The 26,805-nt window shown below is 46.1% G+C and overlaps 1 protein-coding gene across 3 annotated transcripts; it reads left to right on the top strand.

Moving 5' to 3' along the window:
- Positions 1-4,951: 4,951 nt before the first annotated feature.
- anapc15 (anaphase promoting complex subunit 15) lies at positions 4,952-14,388 on the top strand. 3 transcript variants are annotated; one of them, XM_060826356.1, is made up of 5 exons: positions 4,952-5,059; positions 8,071-8,191; positions 9,209-9,268; positions 11,659-11,796; positions 13,440-14,388. In XM_060826356.1, the coding sequence occupies exons 2-5, from the start codon at positions 8,072-8,074 to the stop codon at positions 13,485-13,487; spliced, it is 366 nt and encodes a 121-aa protein (XP_060682339.1). In that variant the 5' UTR covers positions 4,952-5,059; position 8,071; the 3' UTR covers positions 13,488-14,388. The 3 variants fall into 3 exon arrangements, with proteins under 3 accessions (XP_060682339.1, XP_060682337.1, XP_060682338.1); XM_060826354.1 differs by having other exon boundaries at positions 4,953-5,059; positions 11,656-11,796; XM_060826355.1 differs by lacking the exon at positions 4,952-5,059 and adding an exon at positions 5,474-5,801 and having other exon boundaries at positions 11,656-11,796.
- Positions 14,389-26,805: the final 12,417 nt, after the last annotated feature.

Here is a 26,805-nt window from a genome sequence, read left to right as displayed (position 1 = left end):
AGGTCACAGCACAAAGTGCTTCAGGAATAGAAAGATGAGCTCCTGTGCAGGAAACGCAGCATGTTTGAGATTGTAGATTGTAGAAAGTGTTTGTAGATTCAATCCTAACCTCCAACCATCTCTCTTCAAATCTCCTTTATCCCCAAGTCAGAGTCAAAGTCCCTCACTTGACACCCTCTCCCCCTGTATAACTCAATTCCCACCCTCTCCCCGTCTTCCTGAATCCTCACCCTCTCCCCATATCCCTTGATCCTCACCCCCTCTCCTTCAATCCCTCTCTCCCCGTGTCCCTCAATCCCTCCCTCTCCCCGTGTCCCTCAATCCCACCCTCTCCCCGTGTCCCTCAATCCCACCCTCTCCCCGTGTCCCTCAATCCCTCCCTCTCTCCGTGTCCCTCAATCCCACCCTCTCCCCGTGTCCCTCAATCCCACTCTCTCCCCGTGTCCCTCAATCCCACCCTCTCCCCGTGTCCCTCAATCCCTCCCTCTCTCTGTGTCCCTCAATCCCCATCCTCCCACCATGTCCCTCAATCCCCACCCTCCCCATGTGCCTCAATCCCCACCCTCCCCATGTGCCTCAATCCCCACCCTCCCACCATGTCCCTCAATCCCCACCCTCCCCATGTGCCTCAATCCCCACCCTCCCACCATGTCCTTCAATCCCTCCCTCTCTCCGTGTCCCTCAATCCCACTCCCACTCTCTCCCCGTGTCCCTCAATCTCCACCCTCCCCATGTGCCTCAATCCCCACCCTCCCACCATGTCCCTCAATCCCCTCCCTCTCCCCGTGTCCCTCAATTGCCCTCATGAGGCAATCCAGTCCCACTGCACACTGTTGATTCTGACCAGCCCTCTGAAGTGGATGAAGAAGCCACTCATTGATTAAAAACCTCAGCTCGTGGTTTTTGCCCCGACCCATCAAACCCTCCCCGGGAAAGTGAATGATGGGCAATGATGTCACAGTATTACTGTTGGGTTTCTAACCCAAGGAAGGTTCTGGGGACCTGAGCTCAATTCCCACAGCTGCACATGGTAGAATTAGAATTTTTTAAAAATCTGGATTCAAAAGTCGAATGATAACCGTAAATTGTCATAAAAATTCATTCCAAAGTAAAATGTTCTTTAGGGAAGGAAATCTGCCGTCTTTATCTGGGTTGGTCAACACATGACTTCAGATCCATTGTGATGTGAGTGGCTCTTTACTGTCCCCTGAAATGGCCCAGTATCCCTTGGTTACATTAACTGCTAAAAAGTCTCAAGAAATGACTGAAACCAGACAGACCACCTGGCATTGGCCTACACACCAGAAATTCAGCTGTGTCGACCCTGCAGAGGTCCCCGCGCCAACAACTAGGGACTAGTGATTAAGTTGTGAGACCTGTCTCATAGATGAGTCAAGAACAGGCTACACAGTTAGATTCATGGAGTCATACCCCACACACCATATCCAGACAGCATCACCAGCATCTTGTCCCAATGGCAGAACACAGGCCTGGTAGGGTGTCATACTGAAGCAGGCTCAGTGGCAGTGTGGGATCCCAAACTGAGTGTGAGTGAATTGGTTCCCCTGAAGGCCACTCATTGTCCTGACTTGCCATTCCTCCAGTGACACTGGGTCAAACTCCTGACAATACAGCTCTCCCTCAGTACTGACTGTCCAATAGTGTAGCACTCACTCAGCACTGACATTCTGATAGTGTGGCACTCTCGACTCTCAATTCTCTGACAGTGCAGCACTCCCTCAGTACTGACCTTCTGACAGTGCAGCACTCCATCAGTACTGACCCTTCGACAGTGCGGCGCTCCCTCAGCACTGACCCTTCGACAATGCAGCCCTCCCTCAGTACTGACCCTCCTACTGTGTGGTACTCCATCAGTAGTGACTCTCCAACAGTGCTGCACTCCCTCAACACTGACCCTTCGACAGTGCAGCACTCCCTCAGCACTGACCCTTCGACAGTGCAGCACTCCCTCAGCACTGACCCTTCGACAGTGCAGCACTCCCTCAGCACTGACCCTCCTACAGTACAGCACTCCATCAGCACTGACCCTCCAACAGTGCTGCACTACCTCAGCACTGACCCTCCAACAGTGCTGCACTCCCTTAGTACTGACCCTCCTACAGTACAGCACTCCCTCAGTACTGACCCTCTGACAGTGCAGCACTCCCTCAGTATTACTTTGGGATTGTCAGCCTGGATGGAGAGTGGACAGGACTTGAGGGACTAGCTGCTGATTTCTGCTTAATCAAGAAGCATTCATGGTCCAGACAGTCCCTGTGAGGCACCTAGGATAAAAAATCAAAAGGTTAACAGAACTTTGCAATACTAAAGATGATGTATCCCAACCCCTGCAGTGCCCAGGAGTCTGTAAAGACCTTTATTGTGTCAATGGACTCCGTACATTCTCCATCACTTGGGACACTGCAATGTGATTAGATTGTATTAGATTATTTTGGAAACAGGCCCTTCGGCCCAACAAGTCCACACCGGCCCTCCAAAGAGCAACCCACCCAGACCCATTCCCCTACATTTACCCCTTCACCTAACACTACGGGCAATTTAGCATGGCCAATTCTGCACATTTTTGGACTGTGGGAGGAAACTGGAGCACTGGGAGGAAATATGGATGTAACTACAGGAAGAGGGGCAGACAGTCAAGTGCTTACTGCCTGGTCTTGTCCATTTCCTTTCTGGCTGGGCCCATGAGGAGGTCCTCCAATCTACACTCTCCAACCCACTCGCAGCATAGTGTGCCTGTACATGAGGAGTGTGAGACTGAGTGCAAACAAAAAATTAATTCAGCTCCTTTACAAAACTAAACTGGCATTGGAAATGAAAATACTCAAAGTAAACATGAGAAGTTGTTTCTTTAAGGCCATGAACATTTCTGGCAAGCTGGTGGCTTCTGAGTTACTTGTAATACAGTTGTTTGTTTGTCTTGGCTTTTTTTGTTTCTAATGTAAGTTTTTAAACACACTGGTGACTAAAAGAAGTAGGTAAAGGACATCATAAAATAAAATGAAGTGTTGTTGTTTTAAATTCCATGAGTAAGCAGCTTATTGGTTAATGAACTTGGTTTCGTGGTGAGAGCAGAACATGGGGAGTTGGCAAGAGGAGGAAGGGTTAGGGATGAGGGGTGATTGAAGAGCGGGGTAAGATGGGGAGTGGTTGGGGGTGAGGAATAGCGGGAGGGAGTGATGGAGAAGTAGAGGGAGTGAGAAGTTGAGGGAATGAGGGAGGGAGTGAGGAAGGGTGGTAGAAGTGGAGGGAGGGAGGTGGGTGGTAGAAGTGGAGGGAGGGAGGTGGGTGGGAGAAGTGGAGGGAGGGAGGTGGGTGGGAGAAGTGGATGGAGGGAGAAGAGGAGGGAGGAGGGGGAGACGTGGAGGGAGAAGAGGAGGGAGGGAGGGAGAAGAAGAGGGAGGGAAGGAGAAGTGGAGAGAGGGAGAAGTGGAGGGAGGGAGAAGTGGAGGGAGGGAGGAGTGGAGGGAGGGAGGAGTGGAGGGAGGGAGGGAGGAGTGGAGGGAGGGAGGAGTGGAGGGAGGGAGGGAGGGGGAAGTGGAGGGAAAGAGGGAGGGGGAAGTGGAGGGAGGGGAAGTGGAGGGAGGGGAAGTGGAGGGAGGGGAAGTGGAGATAGGGGAAGTGGAGATAGGGGAAGTGGAGGGAGGAAGGAAGTGGAGGGAGGGAGGAAGGAAGTGGAGGGAGGGAGGGAGGAAGTGGAGGGAGGGAGGGAGGAAGTGGAGGGAGGGAGGAGGAAGTGGAGGGAGGGAGGGGGAAGTGGAGGGAGGGAGGGGGAAGTGGAGGGAGGGAGGGGGAAGTGGAGGGAGGGAGGGGGAAGTGGAGGGAGGAAGTGAAGGGTGGGAGGGAAAAGTGGAGGGAGAGGAGGGAAAAGTGGAGGGAGAGAGGGGAGACATGGAGGGAGGGGTGAGACGTGGAGGAAGGAAGTGGAGGGTGGGAGGGAGAAGTGGTGGGAGAGGGGGCAGACGTGGAGGAAGGAAGTGGAGGGAGAGAGGGAGGGGGAAGTGGAGGGAGGGAGGAGGGGGAAGTGGAGGGAGGGAGGAGGGGGAAGTGGAGGGAGGGGGAGGGGGAAGTGGAGGGAGGGGGAGGGGGAAGTGGAGGGAGGGAGGGGGGGAAGTGGAGGGAGGGAGGGAGGGGGAAGTGGAGGGGGGAAGTGGAGGGAGGGAGGGAGGGAGGGGGAAGTGGAGGGAGGGAGAAGTGGAGGGGGAAGTGGAGGGGGAGTGGAGGGGAAGTGGAGGGAGGGAGGGAGGGGGAAGTGGAGGGAGGGAGGGAGGGGGAAGTGGAGGGAGGGAGGAGGGGGAAGTGGAGGGAGGGAGGGGGGGGGGGAAGTGGAGGGAGGGAGGGGGGGGAAGTGGAGGGAGGGAGGGGGGGGGAAGTGGAGGGAGGGAGGGGGGGAAGTGGAGGGAGGGAGGGGGGGAAGTGGAGGGAGGGAGGGAGGGGGAAGTGGAGGGGGGAAGTGGAGGGAGGGAGGGAGGGGGAAGTGGAGGGAGGGAGGGAGGGAGGGAGGGAGGGGGAAGTGGAGGGAGGGAGGGAGGGAAGGAGGGGGAAGGGGAGGGAGGGAGGGAGAGAGGGGGAAGTGGAGGGAGGGAGAGAGGGGGAAGTGGAGGGAGGGGGAAGTGGAGGGAGGCGGTGGGATGGAGGGAGAAGTAGAGGGAGGGATGAGGGAGGGAGATGTGCAGGGAGGAAGGGTGGGGGAAGTGGAGGGAGAGAGAAGTGGAGGTTGGGAGAGAGAAATTGGGGGAGGGAGGGATGGAGGAGTGGGGGAGCTGGCAGGATGGGGGGGAGACAGAGGGGGGGAGAGACGGGGACGGGGGGAGGAGAGGAGGGGGAGAGGGAGGGGATGGGGCGGAGCTGGGGAAGGGGAGTGGGGGATTTTGTTTTCTCTGCTGCAAGCCCTTGGTTCCGGATACCGTTTTAACCCGCCCGGACACCGGAAGCGCTGCACACGGGCACCGGAATCGGAAGTGGTCTCAATCCAGGTTCGCGGTGTCCCCGCTCCGGGTGCGGGTATTCAGCGGCGGAACCGCTTCCGGCGGCCGCTCAGGTAGGCGGTGGGTCTGGGCCGGGGTCGGGGTATGAGCAGGGACCGGGCGGAGGTGATCGGTCACCCCCATCTTCCTCTCCCCCCACCGGCCCGCGTCAGGCTCCGCCCACAAAGCCGGCCCCACGTGATGCAGCTTCTCCCTGCAAGCCCGAGCCAAATGGGCTGAAGGGTCTCCTCCTGTGCGGTGTCTGCCTGAGATTTAGGAAGGGTTGCTGTTCCTCACCATCATTGTTGCTGTTGAATCTCAAAGAAGCCATTCAGCCCATCTGAATTCTTCAGGACCACAGCACAGTGTCTGGCCTCCTCTCTCCCTTTGCCTCCTATCCTCGATTTTTTTTTGTTTTAGTTAAAATCCATCAGTCCCACATTTTGATCTATGACAATTCGATTTGTTGAATGGATTTACACTCCACTTCAATCACTTACTTGGAGCAAGGAGTCTTCCCCTCGTAAAATATCCCACTTTATACCATATCCTCCAGTGCTAAACACCTATCGTTTTGTTTTTGTTTATTCATTCATTCATTCATGGAACATATCTGTTGCTGACAAGATGTATTTGTTGGCTGTCCCTGTGTGTGTTGAACTGAGAACCTTGCTTCCGTCAATTCAGAGGTAGCTGAGCAGGATTCTGGGAGAACACAGTAAGCTAGGCAGCATCAGGAGGCAGAGAAGTCAATGTTTCAGCCAATTCAGAGGGAAAATAAGAGTTAACTACATTGCTGCGTGTCTGGGCTACCAGGTAAAGATGGCAGATTCTATAGGACATTAGTGAACTAGACGAGTTTTTACAACATTAGTCATCATTTGAAAAACTTTTAAATTCCAGAATCATTAACGTGTAGCCTAGAACTCTGTGAGAAGCGAGAGAAGTGAATGCTGGGCCTTTTGCTGAGATATTTGTATTATCAAGAGTCACAGGTGAGGTGCCATGGACTGGAGGTTGGCTAACGTAGTGCCACTGTTTAAGAAGGGGGTTGTAGGGACTAGCCAGGCAACTATAGACTAGTGAGCCTGATGTCAGTGGTGGGCAAGTTGTTGGAGGGAATCCTGAGGGACAGGAGGTACATGTATTTGGAAAGGCAACGACTGATTAGGGATAGTCAACATGGCTTTGTGCATGGGAAATCATGTCTCACAAACTTGATTGAGATTTTTGAAGAGGTGGGACTAGATTGAGTTGGGATATCTGGTTGGCATGGATGGGTTGGACCAAAGGGTCTGTTTCCATGCTGTACATCTCTGTGACTCTATAGCAGAGCAGTAGATGTGATCTATATGGATTTCAATAAGGTGTTCGACAAGGTTCCCCATGGGAGACTGATTAGCAAGGTTAGATCTCAGAATACGGGGAGAACTAGCCATTTGGATACAGAATTGGCTCAAAGGTAGAAGACAGAGGGTGGTGATGGAGGGTTGTTTTTCAGACTGAAGGTCCGTGACCAGTGGAGTGCCACAAGGATCGATGCTGGGTCCTCTACTTTTTGTCATTTATACAAATGATTTGGATGTAAGAATAAGAGGCACAGTTAGTAAGTTTGCTGATGACACCAAAATTGGAGGTGTAGTGGATAGCGAAGAGGGTTACAACAGGATCCTGACCAGATGGGGCAAAGAGGTGAGAAGTGTCAAATGGAGTTTAATTCAGATAAATGAAAGGTTCTGCATTTTGGGAAATCAAATCTTAGCAGGACTTACATATTTAATGGTAAGGTGCTGGGGAGTGTTGCTGAACAGAGTCCTTGGAGTGCAGGTTCATAACTCCTTGAAAGTGGAGTCGCAGGTAGATAGGATAGTGAAGAAGGCGTTTGGTATGCTTTCCTTTATTGGTCAGAGTATTGAATACAGGAGTTGGGAGGTCATGTTGCCACTGTACAGAACATTGGTTAGGCCACTGTTGGAATATTGCGTGCGATTCTGGTCTCCCTATTGGAAAGATGTTGTGAAACTTGAAAGGGTTCAGAAAAGATTGACAAGGATGTTGCCAGGGTTGGAGGATTTGAGCTATCGGGAGAGGCTGAGCAGGCTGGGGCTGTTTTCCCTGGAGCATCGGAAGTTGAAGGGTGACCTTATAGAGGTTTACAAAATTGAGGGGCATGGATAGGTTTAGTAGACTAAGTCTTTTTCCTGGGGTCGGGGAGTCCAGAACTAGAGGGCATAGGTTTAGGGTGAGAGGAGAAAGATATAAAAGAGACCTAAGGGGCAACTTTTTCACGCAGAGGATGGTATGTGTATGGAATGAGCTGCCAGAGGAAGTGGTGGAGACTGTCACAATTGCAACATTTTAAAGGCAAATGGATGGGTATATGAATAGGAAGGGTTTGGAGGGATATGGACCAGGTGCTGGCAGGTAGGACTAGATCTGGTCAGCGTGGACAGGTTAGACTGAAGGGTCTATTTCCATGCTGTACATCTCTATGACTCTATAACTAAATTCAAATTTATCCATGTCACATTGGGATTCAAGTAAAAAGCGAGGTCTGCAGATGCTGGAGATTAGAGGTGAAAATGTGTTGCTGGTTAAAGCGCAGCAGGTCAGGCAGCATCCAAGGAACAGGAAATTCGACGTTTCGGGCACAAGCCTGATGAAGGGCTTGTGCCCGAAACATCGAATTTCCTGTTTCTTGGATGCTGCCTGACCTGCTGCACATTGGGATTCAAACCAATGTCACCAGAACGTTAGCCTGGGATTCTGATGTTTACTTGTCAGTGGCATTACATGTGCACCACCACTACCTTCCTTAAATAATGAGGAAAATATTTCTCTCTGTCTACTGTACCTGGTCCCATTGCCCTTATAGCACTTTGAATGCTGATATTCTAAGAGACTGCATGAAGCCTGGTTTGGAGCAAATTAATTGAAAACCTAAAATGCTTTTGAACTCTTGGAGGAGAAACTGCAGAGGTCACAGACTTCCACTTCCTGTCCAAGTGTACAAACATCCACAAAGGAAAGGAGGCACCTCCACTTTCTCTCTTTCTAACTGCCCTTTTATTTTCTGTCTGTTGAGGATGTCAACACTTTTTCCCTCACTCTTTCCCCGAGTGACAGAGTCTTTGTGGTTTAACCTTGATCGACCATGTGTGGATGAAAATGAACTCCAACAACAAGAGAACCAACATCAGGCTTGGGTCAGTGTCTGTGTCTGTATATGCGGATTCATATGTTTTTTTCAACTTCTGTCTCTGACAGTTTTTTTGATTCATGGGATGTGGGCATTGCTGGTTAGACCAGCATTTGTTGCCTATTCCAATTGTCCAGGGGGCAGTTAAGAGTCAACTACATTCTATGGGTCTGGCATCCCATGTAGGCTAGATTGGGTAAGGACAGCAGATTTCCTTCTCTGAAGGACATTAGTAAATCCGCTGGGGTTTTCCTGATAGTTGACACTGGTTAATGGTCATCATTCCAGATTTTTATTGAATTCTTCCATGGTGGGACTCGAACCTGGATCCGCAGAACATGATTTGGGTCTCTGGATTAATAGTCTTGCAATAATACCACCATGCCATTACCTCCCCTCTATTTATATAGCTAGTCTAGAATGTTGATAGTTAGACATTCTTTGATCATAACACCATTTAATGCCAAGAGGCAATGGTTAGACTTTGCCTTGATGGAGATGGTCATTGTCTGGCACTTAATACTTATTAGATAAAGCCTGGGTATTGTCCAGGCTGTGTGTGTGCAGTTAAGTGATGTGACCTAAATAGAATGGGAATAATTCCAGATGTGAAGATGGCAATTTCTAGCACTGGGAATGAAAATGAAGCAGAGAATGCCCTCAGTTTGAAACAGCACTCGCACTTTCCAGTACAGGGACAATGGGCCAAAAGGCCGCCTCCAACATTACAGTTCTGTGATTTTAAACAACTCTTCACATATTGATGTTAGTAGGAGGAAACAATTAAAGTTTAAAGTTGTAACAAGTTAAAACTATTACAGTGAAGAATATTTCTGGTTGTGCTATATGTTCCTAACAATGTGAGGGATTAGGGTCAGATGTTGAGGAAACTCAGGTTGTCGTGAGTAATGGGGCTGAGTGAGCTGCATTTTTAGAGTGGCGGTTACAGTAGCATGCTGATCCAAATTTTATTTCTCTCATTCTCTCTCTCTTTCTCTCTCTCACACACACATCCTGTACACAGTTGCAGAGTATTGCTGAGAAGAACAATACTTTGGTCCCAATTGGAAAGCCTGCCTCTGAGGTGAGTGTCTGACTGGGTCCTGGCTTTCTGTAATAAACCTTGTTGTTAGATTCGCTGAGATCTCTTTGCATTATGAGGTTAGGGAAATGCTGGTCAAGAATGGAGCAAAGACTCAGCATAAGGCGTTGGCTGTTTTGGAATGAATTGACAAACATTGCACGGAGGTATGTGACTCTTCTGAGTTCTCCACCCCAAGAAACCTGTGATATTCAACTAAATCAGTTAGGATTGTATTCACTGGAGTTTAGAAGACCGAGGGGGAATCTCATAGAAACCTATAAAATTCTAACAGCACTAGACAGGGTAAATGCAGGAAGATATTTCTGATGACCAGTGAGTCCAGAAGCAGGGATCACAGTCTAAGGGGTAGGCCGTTTAGGACTGACACGAGGAGAAATGTCTCTACCCAGAGAGTGGGTAGTCTGTGGAATTGTCTGCCACAGAAAGTGGTCAAGGTCAAAACATTGTGTGATTTTAAAGGAGTTAGATATTGCACTTGGGATGAAAGGGATCAAGGGACATGGAAGAAAAGCAGGAACAAGTTATTGAATTGGATGATCAGCCATGATCAAAATGAATGGTAAAATAGTCTTGAAGGGCCGAATGGCCTACTCCTGTACATTTTTTTTATTTCTATCAATAAATTTCTGATCTCAAAAAGAAATTAAGGGATACAGAGACTTGGCAGGAAAGCAGAGTTGATGTCACAGCTTGGGCTGGATCGTATTTAATGGCAGACTAGGTTTGTGGAATCAAGGGAACAATGCCTGTTCACATTCATTATGTTTCTTAGGACGTTGGATAGTTCAGTTGGTTGGACAGCTGGCTTACAATGCAGAGTGATGCCAACAGCGTGGGTTCAATTCCTGCACTGGCTGAGGTTCCATGAAGGATTCTCCTTGTCAAACTCTCCCTTCACCTGAAGCATAATGACTGTCAGATTGTACGCCATCGGCTGTTTCTCTCTAAAATGGGAGCAGCCATATGGTCTGATAAGATGATGGTGACTTCATCCCACGAGAGGGAGTTCAACAGAGGTTTGGCAAACTGCAAAGTTTTTTTTGGAAACAATTGTATTTGAAGTTTAAGTGGTAATCTAATTAAGATGTTTAAAGGACTGCATTGAAATTTTTTCATTATTCACTCATGTGATTTATACATCACTGGATGGGTCAGCATTTATTGCCCATCCATAGTTGCCTTTGAGAAGATGGTGGTGAGCTGCCGCCTTGAGCTGCTGCAGTCCACATGATGTAGATAGACCCACAACGCTGTTAGGGTGGGCAGTTGGTGGAATGGTTTCTAAGATCCTGAAGAAATGGCAATATATTTGCAAGTCAGGATGGTGAGCAACCAGTATCCTTCTGACAAATAGAACTGAAGATTTCAAAACTGAGATTGCTGGGTGTTTCTTGAATGAAGATCATGATAGTTATAATACCGAGCTGGGAGAAGGAGTTAAAATACAGATCAATTGTGATTTGAGTGAAGTGAAACAGGTTCAAGGATTTGCATGGCCTTCTACTAAGACCTGTAGACCATAGAACATAGGAACAGAAGTAGGCCATACAGCCCTTTTGAGTCTGCTTCTTTCATGACTGATCTGATAATCCTCAACTCCATTTCCCCATAGCCCTTGATTTGCTTCCTGGTTAACAATTTCTCTATTTCAGCCTTGAATATACTTAATGACCCAGCCTCTGCGATAAAGGATTCCATAGATTTACCACCTTCTGAGAGAAGAAATTCCTCCTCATCTCGTCTTAAATATATGCTCCTTTGTTTGGAATGATGCCTTCTGGTGCTAGACTTTCCCAACGGGGAAGCAACTTCTCCAAATCTATCCTGTCAAACCTAAGATGTTTCAATAAGGCCGCCTCGCATTTTTCTATATTCCAATGAGTAGACCCAGCCTACTCAACCTCTCCTCATAAGACTGAACCTCTATACCTAGTAGCAACTGAGTGAACCTTCTCTGTACTGCCTCCAATGGCAGCATATCTTTCCTGAGATAAGGGGCTTTACACTGTTCACAGTATTCCAACTGTGGTCTGACTAGTGCTTTGTACAAAACCTCCGTATTTTTATCTTCCATTCCCTTTGAAGTAAAGGCCAACATTCCACTTGCCTTCCCTATTACCCACTGTACTTGGATGCTAGCTTTTCATGATTCATGGAGGAGGAGTCCCAAATACCTCAGTGTTCCAGCTTTTTGCAGTTTTTCTTCATTTAAATATTCATGCCGAATGTGAAATATAATTAAGCTATATAGAATATCTTCCATATATATCTGGGATTTTTCAATTAAATATTTAAATGTGTGGTGTGCAATGAGGAAGTGTCGTCAGTCTGTTTTGTGTTTGATGCCATGTTGTGATTGCTCACAGCAGAACTATGATGATGAGGAAGAGGAGGATGATGAGGATGACGAGGACAGTGAAGAGGACTCTGAGGAAGATGAAGATATGCAGGACATGGATGAGATGAATGATTACAACGAATCTCCAGATGATGGAGAGATAAATGAGGTGAGTGGGGTAACGGCCAGAGGAATGGGTGCTGGAGCACAGCAGGGTGGGATCCCCATCTTTCCTAGTATGGAATCACTTGTACCCCGTTGGGAAAATAGGGCTACTATGTTTACAGGGCTACTATGTTACGTTTGTCACAAGTGAGTCAACTGTTGAAATGGGGAGGGGGGGGTGGTAATGAGAATTGCACAAGCTTAAAGAAACAGAACACTGCGTTTTGTTTGTGAGGCCTAGATAACCTCAACACTCAGCCCTGGCTCCAGTTCCCAGCCAAAGTGTAAAAAGGTGCTCTCTGCTTGTGTTAATGACTGCTCTTGTTCTTAGCTATTTCAGTCAGGAGATCTGCTCTCATGGTCTATCAAATTTTCACCATCACTATCCATCCACTTCTCGCATCCACTGTCAACAGTCTGTAAGTGCTCTGCGAGTCATTCAACTACACCTTTCTGCCCCACTCCCAACTCCAATGGGTTTGTTTTTCTTTATTCAGGGAATGAGGGCATCACTCGCTGAGCCAGTATTTCTTGCCCATCCCTAGTTGCCCCTTGAGAAGGTAGTGATGAGCTGCCTTCTTCGATTGCTGCAATCTGTATGTTGTTGGGGTAGACTCTCAATGCTGTTAAGGAGGGAGTTCTAGGATTTTGACTGAATAAAACAGGGTATATATTTCCAAGTCAGGATGGTGAGTGTCTTGGAAGGGAACTTGGAGGGGGTGGTGTTCCCATATATCTGCTGCTCTTGTCCCTCTAGATGAAAATAGTGGTGAGTGTGGATGGTGTTAACTAAGGAGACTTGGTGAGTTTACTGCAGGGCAGAGCATCTCTATTCATTGTTATGTTGAGATCTGGCAATAACTCACTTGAACCTCTTTGTCATAGTCATAGAGATGTACAGCACAGAAACAGACACTTCAGTCCAACTCATCCATGCCGACCAGATATCCCAACCTATTCTAGTCCCATTTGCCAGCGCTTGGCCCATATCCCTCTTAAACCCTTCCTATTCATATACCCATCCAGATGCCTTTTAAATGTTGCAATTGTATCAGCCTCCACCACTTCCTCTAGCAGTTCATTTCATACACGTACCACCCTCTGTGTGAAAAAGTTGCCCTTAGGTCCCTTTTATATTTTTCCCCACTCACCCTAAACCAATGCTCTCTAGATCTGGACTTCCCCACCCCAGGGAAAAGACTTTGTCTATTTATTTTATCCATGCCCCTCAAGATTTTATAAACCTTTGTACGGTCACCCCTCAGCCTCCAATGCTCTCGGGAAAACAGGCCCCAGCCTGTTCAGCCTCTCCCTATAGCTCAAATCTTCCAACCCTGGCAACATCCTTGTAAATCTTTTCTGAACTTTTTCAAGTTTCACAATATCTTTCCAATAAAGGAGACCAGAATTGCACGCAATATTCCAAAAGTGGCCTAACCAACATCCTGTACAACTGCAACATGACCTCACAACTCCTACACTTGAGGCTCTGACCATTAAAGGAAAGCATACCAAACACCACCTTCACTATCTTATCTACCTGCTTCTCTACTTTCAAGGAGCTATGAACCTGCACTACATGGTCTCTTTGTTCAGTAACACTCTCTAGGACCTTACCTTTAAGTGTATCAGTCTTGTTCCTTGCAGATCGACATGGAAGGTGCAGAGCAGGATCAGGACCAGTGGATGATCTAAAAGGCCTTCAACTGTCTCTCTGCGCTCTTCAAATCCAGGCAGTGACTTCAGTTTATTTTCCAACTTTGACGCTGGGACCAAGAGACACGAGTGGAAAAAGACCAGTCCAGTCACAAATACATGCACCCTTCTCCTCCATTCCCCACTCCCAGCCCTAACCTTGACTCCTCGCAAATCCCTTAGGCTTCTCTGAATGGCTAATGATCGCTCTCTTCCAGACTAAATGGGAAGCCATTCAGCCTCTTGGGTTTGGTCATAGCTGTTCTGTCTCTCCTCCACATGCTTAGGTTCTACAATCCTCGGAGATGTGATTCTTTGCCCTGGTGAAATCAACTTCCATCTTGAGGTTTCAGTTGACTATCTCCCTCCTTTCCTCAGACAAAAAGTTCTGGATTTACACAGCCTATTCCCACGCCAGGGAAATGATGTTTGTGGAATTTGTGGAATCAATTATCCTGTGGGATGTTGCCATCCTGTCTTATGGTTTGTAGAATCAAAGGAGTTTTTGGAGCGGGTCTCTCTGAGATCCCAACCTCAGCCCAAAGGTCAAGGAGCTAAGGTGAGACCAGGTACAATTTGTGATACATTCAGCCCAAATGCTCCATGCTGCTCTTCATCACACCTTTTTGAACTTCAACTTTCAGCATACCCTTCCCTCCCACCACTTCTCCTTCAGATCTTTTAATTTCTCTTCAATGCATCTCAGCTGTTCACCATTTAACCACTGCCTGCTGTGGCAAGTTCCACATTCTCACCAGGAAACTGATTCTCCTCCAAAGACAGGACTGAAAGCAACCTTGCTCTGTTCATTGCAGTTTTCTATTTACTGCCTCTGTTGAACAATTCCTTGAGGATATTTCTGGTGAACTTTTAAAATAAAATGTTTTCTTTTGAAATCTCACTGATGGTCCTCCCTGTGTGTTTATTTTGTAATTATCTTTAGCCTCAGTTTGAAACACTCTCAGGACAGGTTCTGGTACTGAGACAGGCTCTAATGTAACAAGGGCTATGTCAGGTTCCAACCAATCGACTGTGATAGGGAACTCTCTAGTCAGAGGCATAGACAGATGTTTCTGCGGCTTATAGCGAGAAATCTGAATGGTGGGTTGCCTCCCTGGTGCTAGAATCAAGGATATTCCTGACAGAGTGCAGAATATCCTCAAAAGGAAGAGGAACCAGCAGAGGGTCGTTCTACACATTGGAACTAATGACATAGAAAGAGAAAAGGACAAGATTCTGAGAGAAGAAAGAGATCAGTCGGAGACTGGTGCTCTCATGAAAAGGAGCAAGTCAAACAGGGCAGGCAGGAACAAAGCAGAGAACGAGTTAGGATTGATAAATTAAACTGCATTTATTTCAATGCAAGAGGCCTAACAGGGAAGGTAGGTAAACTTCGGGCATGATTACAAATTTGGGACTGGGATATCAGAGCAATTACAGAGACACAGCTCAGGGATGGACAAAGAGAAAGTGAGGACTGCAAATGCTGGGGATCAGAGTTGAGAGTGTGGTGCAGGTCAGGCAGCATCTCAGGAGCAGCAGAATTGACGTTTTGGGCATAAGCCCTTCATCAGGAGGGCTTATGTCCGAAAGGTCGATTCTCCTGCTCCTCGTATGGTGCCTGACCTGTGCTTTTGCAGCACCATGCTCTGGGATGGACAAGACTGGTAGGGAGGATATTCCTGGGAATACATCCAGGGAAGATATTAGGTGGAACTGAGAAATAAAGAAGGGATGAATACCTTGTTAGGATTGAACTTGGACCCCCAGTTGTCAGTAGGAAGTTGAGACACAAATTTGTAAAGAGATCTCTACTATCTGTAAGAATAATAGGGTGGTTACGGTAGAGGATTTTAACTTTCCAAACGTAGATTTAACACATAGTGTTAAGGACTCAGATGGAGAGGAATATGTTCAGTATGTACAAGAAAATTTTCTCATTCAGTATGTGGATGTACCTACTAGAGAAGGTGCAAAACTTGACCTTTTTTTTAGATTACTTACAGTGTGGAAACAGGCCCTTCGGCCCAACAAGTCCACACCGACCCGCCGAAGCGCAACCCACCGATATCCCTACATATACCCCTTACCTAACACTACGGGCAATTTAGCATGGCCAATTCACCTGACCCGCACATCTTTGGACTGTGGGAGGAAACCGGAGCACCCGGAGGAAACCCACGCAGACACGGGGAGAATGTGCAAACTCCACACAGTCAGTCGCCTGAGGCAGGAATTGAACCAAGGTCCCTGGCGCTGTGAGGCAGCAGCGCTAACCACTGTGCCACCGTGCCGCCCCAACTTGGGAAATAAGGCAGGCCAGGTGACTGAGGTGGCGGTGGGGGAGCACATTGGGGTGAGTGACCATAATTCTATTAGTATTAAAATAATAATGGAAAGGATCCAAAAGTTAAAGAACTAAATTGAAGGAAGGCCAATTTTGATGGTGTTAGGTAAGAACTTTGAAAAGTTGAATGGAGGTGGTAGTTTGCAGGTACAGGGATGGCTGGAAAATGGGAAACCTTCAAAACTAAGATAACAAGAGCCCAAAGACAGTATATTTCTGTTAGGGTGAAAGGAAATGCTGGTAGGTGTAAATGCTAGATGACGAGAAATTGAGGTTTTTGTCAAGAAAAAGAAGGAAGCATATGTCAGGTGTAGACAGCAGAGATCAAGTGAATCCATAAAGGCAGGAGGAGTATACTTAAGAGGGAAATCAGGAGGGCAAAAAGGGGACATGAGGTGGCTTTGGCAAGTAGGGTTAAGAAGAATCAAAAGGATTCTAACAATACATTAAGGACAAAAGAGTAACTAGGGAGCGAATACAGATCCTTAAAGATCAGCAAGGCCGCCTATGGAGACTACAGGAGATGGAGAGAAATTAAGTGAGTATTTTACATCAGTGTTTACTGTGGAGAAGGATATGGATGATAGAGAACGTGGGGAAATAAATAACAATATCTCGAAAATATCCATATTACAGAAGAGGAGGTGGCTGAATGTCTTAAAATGCATGAAGGTGGATAAATCTCTGAGTCCTGATCAGGTGTCTTCATCAGCTTCCTGATAAAATGCTATTGTTGGTGAAACGTCCTCCTGCTCCTTGGATGCTGCCTGACCAGCTGTGCTTTTCCAGCTCCATACATTTTGACTCTGTTTTCTAGCTTCTGCAGTTCTTACTTTCTCCTTAGAGGGATACTGGCCAATTCAAGCAAATGTGGCTTGTTTTGTTTGGATGACTTGGTCGATATGGACGATTTAGACCGAAGGGTCTGTTTCCGCGCTGTGCTACTCTTAATCTGAAAGTAAAGTCCCCTTGAGACAATTCCCATCAAACACTCCCAGCACAGGACAGCATAGGGTTAGATAGAGAGTAAAGCACCCTCTACATTGACCCCATCAAACATTCACAGTACAGGGTTAGATACAGAGTAAAGCCTTCTCTACACTGTCCCATCAAACACTCCCAGAACAAGGATAGTATGGGATTAGATACAGAGTAAACCTTCCTCTATACTGTCCACATCAATCACTCACAATACAGGGGTAGATGCAGAGTAAAGCTCCCTCTACACTGTCTCCATCAAACACTCCCAGGACAGGGACAGCACAGGGATAGATACAGTTTTTCCCTGTACTGTTTCTTAGCTCTGTTATGTTGTATTCTGTTTTTCAGTGAGATTAACAGTTTAGTTCCAGATAACTGTCATCTTGGATGCAGTCCTAGAACTGGTTTCACCTTTCACCCAGATTCATCTCATGCCTTTATTTTAGTAGAGAGAGAGAGAGAGAATTGAGTTGAGGCTGTGACTGTTGACCTGATGTATGTCAATTATTTTTAATAATTCACTGCTTCTTATTGTTGGTGATAAGCCCAGCTTTACCTATTGATTAATTACCCTTGAAAAGACGTTGTTGCGCTGCCTTAGGAACAGGAGTAGACCATTCAGCCCACCGACCCTGTTGTGTCATTCTGCATGATGGTGGTATATCAAACATTTCAATGTCTTTTACTCTCTTTGTCCCCATAATCCTATATGCCACTGGCAATCATAAAACTATCAAATGCTACCTTAAAAACATCTTCAAAGACTAAGCTCTCACAGCTCTCTGTGGCAGAGAATTTTCAAGGTTCATAACCCTTCAAATAAAAAAAACTTCCTTATCTCGATCTAAGTGGCATCTCCTTATTTTTAAATTATGCCTCCAGGTTTTGGACTCCCGATCAACCAGGAGAAACTCATCACAATTAATAATCTCTTTGTTGTCTGTACTGGACTCCCACACCAGGTGTTCCCCCTGCTCCTCCTCTCTGCCTCTGTCAAAAATGTATGACCCACCATTTTACTTCCAGTTCTGAAGAAAAGTCACAATGAACCTGAAACGTTACCTCAGTTTTACTTTTCAGAGATGCTGCCAGACCTACTGAGTTTCCCCAACATTGTCTATGTGAGGATTTAGTTCTGGCAAATTTTTTTTTGAAGACTGTAGGTCAAGGAGAGATTTGATGGGAGGCCCATTTGGATTTTGATAGACGGACTAGGGAAAATGGTTTCCCTCATCACAGACATTGGTAGCTAAAGGTGATAAAATTAAAACAATCAGCAAAAGAATAAGATGGTTTTGACAGAAAATTTCTTCTGAGAGAGGCTTGTTAAGATCTTGAATAAGCTGCCTGAAAGGGCAGTGGAATCCGATTTCACAGGATCCCCAAAATTGGACATTTGCTTGAACAGAACAAATTTGCAGAGCTATGATAAAACATTGGAGTTTGGATCTCATTGGGATAGTTCTTTCAAAGAGCCAGCTCAGGCACAATGGACAGAATGGTCTCCTGCATAAAGTCACACTTTATTTATTGTTCGTTTTATACCAATTCCACGTGGGGCTCTTCTTACATTGTCCCCCAGTTTCATCAGCCAAGGTTCAAATAGTGCCTTTTCAATGCTGCACAATCTGTCAGGCCAGATCTCTTTGCCTGTTTCTGCAGCATTGAGCCATGTTTTGTACCGCTACAGAGAAAGAACTTGCATTCCCCCAGAGCCTGTCTCATGCTCAGTACATCCCTAATCAACATCTCACAGACAGACATTTTTTAGCCATGCCACAGACAATAGAGACTTATTTTATGAACAGCTATAGACTACATTATTGTCAATTGAACACAGGAAGATCCCACAAGCAGCAATGAGATAACGAGCAGGGAATCTGCTGATAGTATTCAGGTATAGTGACTTCAGGATCACTGATTGTCCTCACCCAAAAGACAAAGACAGGCACTTGTGACAATTTCCTCAGTACCACAATGGGACTCATCGAAAATAGGAATGGGCCATTCGGCCTTTTGAGCCTGCTTCATCGTTCAATATGACCATGGTTGATCATCCAACTCAGTCTTTCTTCCCCATTAGCCCCCAAGAAGTATATCTAACTCCTTTTTGAAAACATTCAGAGTTCTGGCATTGACTGCCTTCTATGGCAAAGAATTCCACAGACTCCCCACTCTCTGGTTGAAGAAATATTTCCTCTCATCAGTCCTAAATGGCCTACCCCAAATCCTACTAACCGTGCTCCTGGCTCTGAACTCTCCAATCATCAGGATCATCACTCTTGCATTTACCCTATCTAGTCCTGTCAGAATTTTATACATTTCTAGGAGATCCCTCCTCATTCTTCTAATGAATTGACTCAAAACCATTCAGAATCTAGAACTGGTATGCTGCAGGAGGCTATTCGACCCATTGTGGCTGCATAGGCCATCCAAGTGTGGACTAGTGTCATTCTCCTACCTTCTCCCAACAACCCACATCCTTCTAACCAGGAGGAGGGGGAACCTCCCTTGCCACAATTGACAGGATGCAGAGATTGATGTATGTAGGATGTATGTATGGATGCATGATGGATGTAGGACAGGACTGCAGCGGTTCAAGAAAGTAGCTCACCACCACCTTCTCAAGGGTATCTTGGGAAAGGCAATAAATGCTGGCCCACCCAGTGACATACACATCCCTTAAGTGAACTACAACAAGCAATGTCAGTCAGGCTAACACAGATACCATGAATGCCAACAATTTGCATTTATATGTCATCTGGAACAGTTTAAAAAATTTCAAGGTACCCTACGTGAGAGATTATCAAACATAATCCAACACTGAGCCACAAGGAGCTATTAGGACAGTTAGCCCAAAGCTCAGACAGAAAATGAAAACTGAGGTTTTTTGCAGTCTGGGATTGCAGGAGAAAAACATGTTTTGTAAGCAAATCAGCCACAGCTGAAAAGATACAGGATGAGAAGTAGAGAAACAGTTAGATAAAACACAAAGGATTGAGTTCAACAAAGACCTTGAGACAGTTCCGATAAAATAAAAACCTTCCAGCCAGTCTCAACCTCTGCATTATTAAACTACTCACTACTGTTTTGTTTTTGGTTCAATCATAGCGTACAGGTGTCAACATTTGTCACTGACGACTAATTGTCTTTCAGAAGGCATTGGGCACAACAGAGTGGCTTAAAGGCCAGACTGGGTAAAGGTGGTAGACCTCCCCTTCCATAAATATAGCTTGTACAGAAATCTCCACATATTAATTCAGAGAGTGCTGTTCTTTGCAGATAAAAAGCAACTGTACACACACTGCACCTGTTTCAATTCAACAAAATAAGTGGGCCATTTTTTGGTTCAGGAAATGTCTTGATTGATTCGAGTCAACCTGCTTGGTTTAAAATTTAAGAAGGTTTAATAGTTAAATGTCAGAAGGCAAATGTTCTGTTGGCCTTCACTGCAGAAGAAGGAAATCTTGTTGTGGCTATACATGATTGAAAATGCGTTGCTGGTTAAAGCACAGCAGGTCAGGCAGCATCCAAGGAATAGGAAATTCGACGTTTCGGGCATAAGCCCTTCATGAGGAATGAGGAGAGGGTGGCAGGCAGGTTAAGATAAAAGGTAGGGAGGAGGGACTTGGGGGAGGGGCAATGGAGATGTGATAGGTGGAAGGAGGTCAAGGTGAGGGTGATAGGCCGGAGTGGGGTGGGTGCGGAGAGGTCAGGAAGAAGATTGCAGGTTAGGAGGGCGGTGCTGAGTTGAGGGAACCGACTGAGACAAGGTGGGGGGAGGGGAAATGAGGAAACTGGAGAAATCCGAGTTCATCCCTTGTGGTTGGAGGGTTCCCAGGCGGAAGATGAGGCGTTCTTCCTCCAACCGTTGTGTTGTTATGTTTTGCCGGTGGAGGAGTCCAAGGACCTGCATGTCCTCGGTGGAGTGGGAGGGAGAGTTAAAGTGTTGAGCCACGGGGTGGTCGGGTTGGTTGGTCCGGGCGTCCCTGAGGTGTTCTCTGAAGCGTTCCGCAAGTAAGCGGCTCGTCTCCCCAATGTAGAGGAGGCTACATCGGGTGCAGCGGATGCAATAGATGATGTGTGTGGAGGTACAGGTGAACTTGTGGCGGATATGGAAGGATCCCTTGGGGCCTTGGAGGGATGTGAGGGAGGAGGTGTGGGCGCAAGTTTTACATTTCCTGCGGTTGCAGGGGAAGGTGCCGGGAGTGGAGGTTGGGTTGGTGGGGGTGTGGACCTGACGAGGGAGTCACGAAGGGAGTGGTCTTTGCGGAACGCTGATAGGGGAGGGGAGGGAAATATATCCCTGGTGGTGGGGTCCGTTTGGAGGTGGCGGAAATGACGGCGGATGATACGCTGTATACGGAGGTTGGTGGGGTGGTAGGTGAGAACCAGTGGGGTTCTGTCTTGGTGGCGGTTGGAGGGGCGGGGCTCAAGGGCGGAGGAGCGGGAAGTGGAGGAGATGCGGTGGAGGGCATCGTTGACCACGTTTGGGGGGAATCTGCGGTCCTTGAAGAAGGAGGCCATCTGGGCTGTGTGGTGTTGGTGGAACTGGCCTTGGTGAGACCACACCCAACCACAAGCCTATGGGTCAAGTGCTGGAAATGAGATTAGAATGGATAGATGGTTAGATGGCCAGCATGGACACAATGAGCTGAAGGGTCTTTTTAAAGGTTATAAAAATTCCATGACTGTATTGTGTGCAGGTTAGGTCTTTTTATCGAGGGAAGGATGCATCTTCCATTGAGGAAGTGCAGTGAAGGTTCACCAGATTGATTCTTGTGTTGACAGATCTGTTGTTTGCAGAGAGACTGGGTCAACTGAGCCTGTATTTACTGGGAATTAGACAAATGAGTGGGAATCTCACTGAAATGTTTACAATTCTGTTAGAGCTGGATAGACTGGATGCAGGACTGACACTTACACCGGCCAGTGATTCCAGATGAAGGGGTCATGATCTCAGGATATGGGGCAGACCATTTCAGACTGAGATGAGAAGTTTGTTCACTCAGGGGGTAGTGAAGCTGTAGGATAAATTTAAAAAGACTGAGGGGAATTTCTTTTTACACAGAAGGTGGTTCGTGTGTGGAATGAACTTCCTGAGGAAGATTAGATTACTTACAGTGTGGAAACAGGCCCTTCGGCCCAACAAGTCCACACTGACCCCCCGAAGAGCAATCCACCCAGACCCTTCCCCTACATTTACCCCTTCACCTAACACTTCAGCATGGACTGGTTGGACTGAAGGGTCTGTTTCTGTGCTGCATGACTCCATATGGAGACAAAGCTATTGAATATGTTTAGGAAAGACTTATTGATAGATTTCTAGAGGCTAAAGATGTCCTTGAATCTTTGAAGGTCTTCAAGGGAACCATGGCATTTCTCCCCCCTGTCCAATTTCTCAGCTAATTCCTCCAGCATTTCCATCCGTTGGCCTCAAACATTCTCTCTGCCCTGGAGTTCGGGTTGCAAAACCTTCCATTGCAACAATATTTGATTTGTACAGTTTCCCTTTAGGAGAGAGATGGATTTTCAGAATATCAGATGCTGCCTGAACTGCTGTGCTTTTCCAGCACCACTCTAAGCTAGACTGTCGTTTCCAGCATCTGCAGTCATTGCTTTTACCTTGAGGAAAGAGGGAACAGCTCAAGACTCACGGGCAGATTTGAAAAGAAGACAGCAGTGCTGTGGGGACAGAAAATAGTCTGAAATCAATTGATGAGGTGGGAAGAAGAATATTGTGCCCTGCCTACTTTGATCCGAACATTATGGGTACATTGTGAATGCACAAAAATCAGGCCCTTTTATTACCAGTCTCGTAACATAACCACTACATGACCATTCCCAATGCATAGAGAAGATAAGATGGGAAAGTGATGGCCTAGTGGTATTATCATTGTACGGTTAGTCCTGAGACCCCAGGTAATGTTTGAATCCTGCAACTGCAAATGGTGGAATTTGAATTCAATAAAAATCAGAATAAAGTGTCTAATAATGTCAATTGTTGGGAAAAACTCATCTGGTTTACTAATGTTGCTTAGGGGAAGGAAACTGCCATCCTTACCTGGTCTGGCCTACATGTGATTCCAGACCCATGGTGATGAGGTTGACTGTTAACTATACTCTAGGCAATGAGGGGTGGGCAATAAATGCTGACCTGGCCAGCGACTCCCTCATCCTGTGAATGAATAGAGAAAAAAAAATAAGAATGATATTTCAGAGCTATAATTTCCCATTGTCAGCTGTGACCAATATCTCTGGGTCAGAATGTTGAGGGTTCACTTTAGTTAATTTTTAAAAATATTCATTTGAGAGATGAAGGCGTCGCTGGCTATGCCCACATTTATTGTCCATCCCAGAGGGCAACTAAGAGTCTACCACATTGCTGTGGGTCTGGGGTCACATGCAGGTCAGACCAGGTAAGAATGATAGTGTCCTTCACTAAAAGAACATTAGTGAACCAGATGGGTTTTCAACCGGCAATGGATTCACAGCCATCATTAGATGAATAGTTCCAGATTTTTATTGAATTCATGATCTGCCACAGTGGGATTTAAACCTGGGTCCCAGGACATTACCTGGATAAAACAGCCCAGTGATAATAACACTAGGCCATCCCCTCCCCTAAATCTGAGCATAGAATCCACGTTGACAGGGCAGCACTGATTCAGCAGGCGAAAGTGAGGACTGCAGATGTTGGAGATTAGGGTTGAGAGTGTGGTGCTGGAGAAGCACAGCCAGTCAGGCAGCATCTGAGGAGCAAGAAAAGGCTTTTGCCTGAAGCACTGATCCAGTGTCAAGCTGTTAAAGATGTTGTCTTTCAAGGGAGATATGAAACCAAAGCCAGCCTCAGATTGACATAAAAAAATCATTATTTGAAATAAAATGTTATCAAGTATTGAGTCCAATTCTAGACACTGAATTTTCAGAAGGACGTCAAGGCCTTGGAGAGGTTGCACAGGACATTAATCTCCAGTTAATGTGCAGACATTGGATAAACTTGGATTTTTCTCCTTAGAGTAAAAGTAGGGATGTGTTGTTGCGAACATAAAGGCTTTGGCGAGACCACATCTGGAGTACTATGCACAGTTTTGATCCTCTTACCTGAAGAAGGGTGTAATTGCATTGGACACAGTTCCGAGAAGGTTCACTCAATTAATTCCAGAGATGAAAGGCTTGTCTTATGTGGAGACATTGAACAGTTCAGGTCAAGACTTGCACAAGTTTAGAAGAACAAGAATAGACCTAATTGAGATCGATAAGATGCCAAATGGGATTGGCAAAAGAGACAAAGACAGGACATTTCCTCATGTAGGGCAATCTAGAACAAGAGGTAATAATTTTAGGATAAGGGACAGCAGATTTAAAACAGAGATGACGAGGAATTATTTCTGTCATTGGGTTGTGAATCTGTGGGATTCACTCCCACAGAGTGCAGTGGATGCCAGGAGAGACAGGTTTTTAATTAACAATGGGTTAATATGCGGTGGAGAGTGGGCAGGAAAGTGGAGTTGAGATCAAGATGAGAGCAGCCACGACTGTATTAAATGGAGGAGCAGGCTTGAGGGGCTGAATGGCCTACTCCTGCTGCTAGTTCTTATGTTTTTAGAGCAGAAAAGAGAGAGTTGATCGACCATGAAGGGTTACGGTAGAGTCAATGAGAGGAAACTATTTCCAGTAGTGGGAGGGTCAATCACCAGAAGGATACAGTTTGCAACCTGAGAACAAGATGAGAGTATATATTAAGGTAGCAACATGCTGCCTGAAACAGCAGTGGAAGAAGGTACAATGTTCTCAGACAGGAACTGAATAAATACTTTACATGGGAAAAATCTACAGGACAAAGGAGAAACATTGAGGTAAGGGGGAAGAGGATCTAATTAGAAAGCTCCTTCAGAGAGCTAGTACAGGCTCAATGGTTTCCTTCTGTATGAAATTATTCTACAATTTTAAGAGCAGAGAAATTCACCCTCGAACAACAACACCAAAGATTACCTGGTGACTCAGTGAGATTCTGATAACTATTATACTGTATAAATGTATACCTTAGCCACAGGAGTAAGCCACTGTGCCGGGAGACAAGTGACAATATGTTAAATAAACCTAAAGCTAATCTAATTTTTCAGCATCCCCTTACTTCTGAAGAATCACTCTCGTTCTCTGCCTTAAAAAATACTCTCAGCCTCTGCTTCCAACACCTTTTGGGGGAAGAGAGTTCCAAAGCCTCACAACCCTTTGAGAGAAAACATGCCTCCTCATCTCTGTCTTAAATTGAAGTTGTAAACAATGTTCCCAGGTTCTTGACTCTCTCCCAAAAGGAAACATCTTGTTTATCCATTTTAAGTTTTAATATCCTCAAAAGGAACTTCAGTTCTCCCGCAGGATTTGCATAATCCAAAGTGCCTCAACACTGTATGAGAGTGAGATAAATTAACGTACAGGTTAGGAAATCTCTTTTTCAAACCTCACAGAGAAAAGACAAAACAACTGTAGAAACAGCAACAGAGAAGCTGGAAAAAGCAGCAAAACTTGCACTGGCCCATCAGCCTTGCCATTTCAGTGTTCCAAGATTAACATTTGGAGTTTTAAACAGTGTCAGATTTGCTGAGCATTTTGTTTCTTTTTCTGATGCTGGTGATTGTACTGGGAAAGTTCAAAAGGGTTTTGCACACAGTCCGTTTCCAGGCAAGTATTTTCCTAATTCTTTCAGAGGATGTGGATGTCTCTGGCTAGGCTAACATTTACTGTCCATCCCAAATTGCCCAGAGGGCAGATAAGAGTCAACCATATTGTTGTGGGTCTGCAGATATATGTAGGCCAGACCAAGCAAGGATGGCAGTTTCCTTCCCTAAAGGACATTAATGAACCAGATGGGTCTTCCCCCAACAATTGTCTCATGGTCATTAGACTCTTAATTCCAGATTTTTAGTGAATTCAAATTCTCAGGATTCAAACCTGGATTCTGAGAACATTAGCTGAGTCTCTGGTTAATAGTCTAGCAATAATACCAATAGACCATCGGCTCCCTCTGAGTATCCTTACTTGTGGAATCAACAACAATTCACTCTAAAGGATAGTGATCTGTACTTGTTGAATAAGTGGTTAATGTTTATCACTCTGATTAAAATAAATTTTAGAATAGTTGAAACAAAGAACAGATATAGCACAGGAGGAGGCTCTTCAGCCTATTGGGTTTGTCCTGATTCTTTGCAAGAATAAATGAGCTCATCCTGCTCCCCAGCATATTTTCCCCCTATTCTCTCATAGAGTTACACCTAAATCATTTATATAAATGACAAAAAGTAGTGGTCCCAGCATCAGGCCATGCAATGCACTGCTGGTCACAGTCCTCCAGTCATAAAAGCAACCCTCTACTACCATCCTCTGCCTCAGAGCTTGCAGCCAATTTTCTATCCAAATGACTAGTTCTCCCTGTGTTCCAATCTTGTTAACCAGTCTATAACGAGGGACCTTGTTGAATGTTTTACTGAAGTCCATATAGACAACATTCACTGCTCTGCCTTCACCCATCCTCTTTGCGACTTCTTCAAAAAACTCAATTAATTTGACTATTTGCAATGAAAAATCTCTGCAAGCTGGATGCTGATATTGCAGAATGTAAATGTTTATGGTACAGTGCAATTGTGGAATGTAGGAGATCTTAGATGCAAGAAAACACATTTTTAGGTTTGACGTTTGAGCAGATTCAGCTCAAAAGTTTATAAGCTCAGAGGCTGATTATAGTCACTACAATACTTCAGAGAGGAGGAATGTTACCTGGATTCTTTACATAGGGGCAATCGTGTCCTTTAAAATAGGATCTTCTGATTTGATCAGCGTTGAGGGAAAGGAAGTTGTGACTGTGAATGAGGCAAGTAGGGAGACTCAGAGTGTAGGAGATTTGGCATGTCTGCCTCTGCAATTGTCCAATAGGTTTGAAATTCTGTCAGCTCTGTTGGACGGGAACAGGGTGGTTATGCTAAATGACCA

The sequence above is a fragment of the Hemiscyllium ocellatum genome, chromosome 6 (genome assembly GCF_020745735.1).
Source record: "Hemiscyllium ocellatum isolate sHemOce1 chromosome 6, sHemOce1.pat.X.cur, whole genome shotgun sequence".
In the NCBI taxonomy this organism is placed as follows: domain Eukaryota; kingdom Metazoa; phylum Chordata; class Chondrichthyes; order Orectolobiformes; family Hemiscylliidae; genus Hemiscyllium; species Hemiscyllium ocellatum.
This window is presented reverse-complemented; position numbering and strand designations above follow the sequence as displayed.

What these genes read in the sequence shown, in the direction of transcription:
- anapc15 (XM_060826354.1), top strand. Translation starts at nt 8,072, where the DNA reads ATGTCAACACTTTTTCCCTCACTCTTTCCCCGAGTGACAGAGTCTTTG. An exon ending in AGAACCAACATCAGGCTTGG is followed by an intron (nt 8,192 to 9,208) that starts GTCAGTGTCTGT and finishes TCCTGTACACAG; the next exon opens with TTGCAGAGTATTGCTGAGAA. An exon ending in TTGGAAAGCCTGCCTCTGAG is followed by an intron (nt 9,269 to 11,655) that starts GTGAGTGTCTGA and finishes GATTGCTCACAG; the next exon opens with CAGAACTATGATGATGAGGA.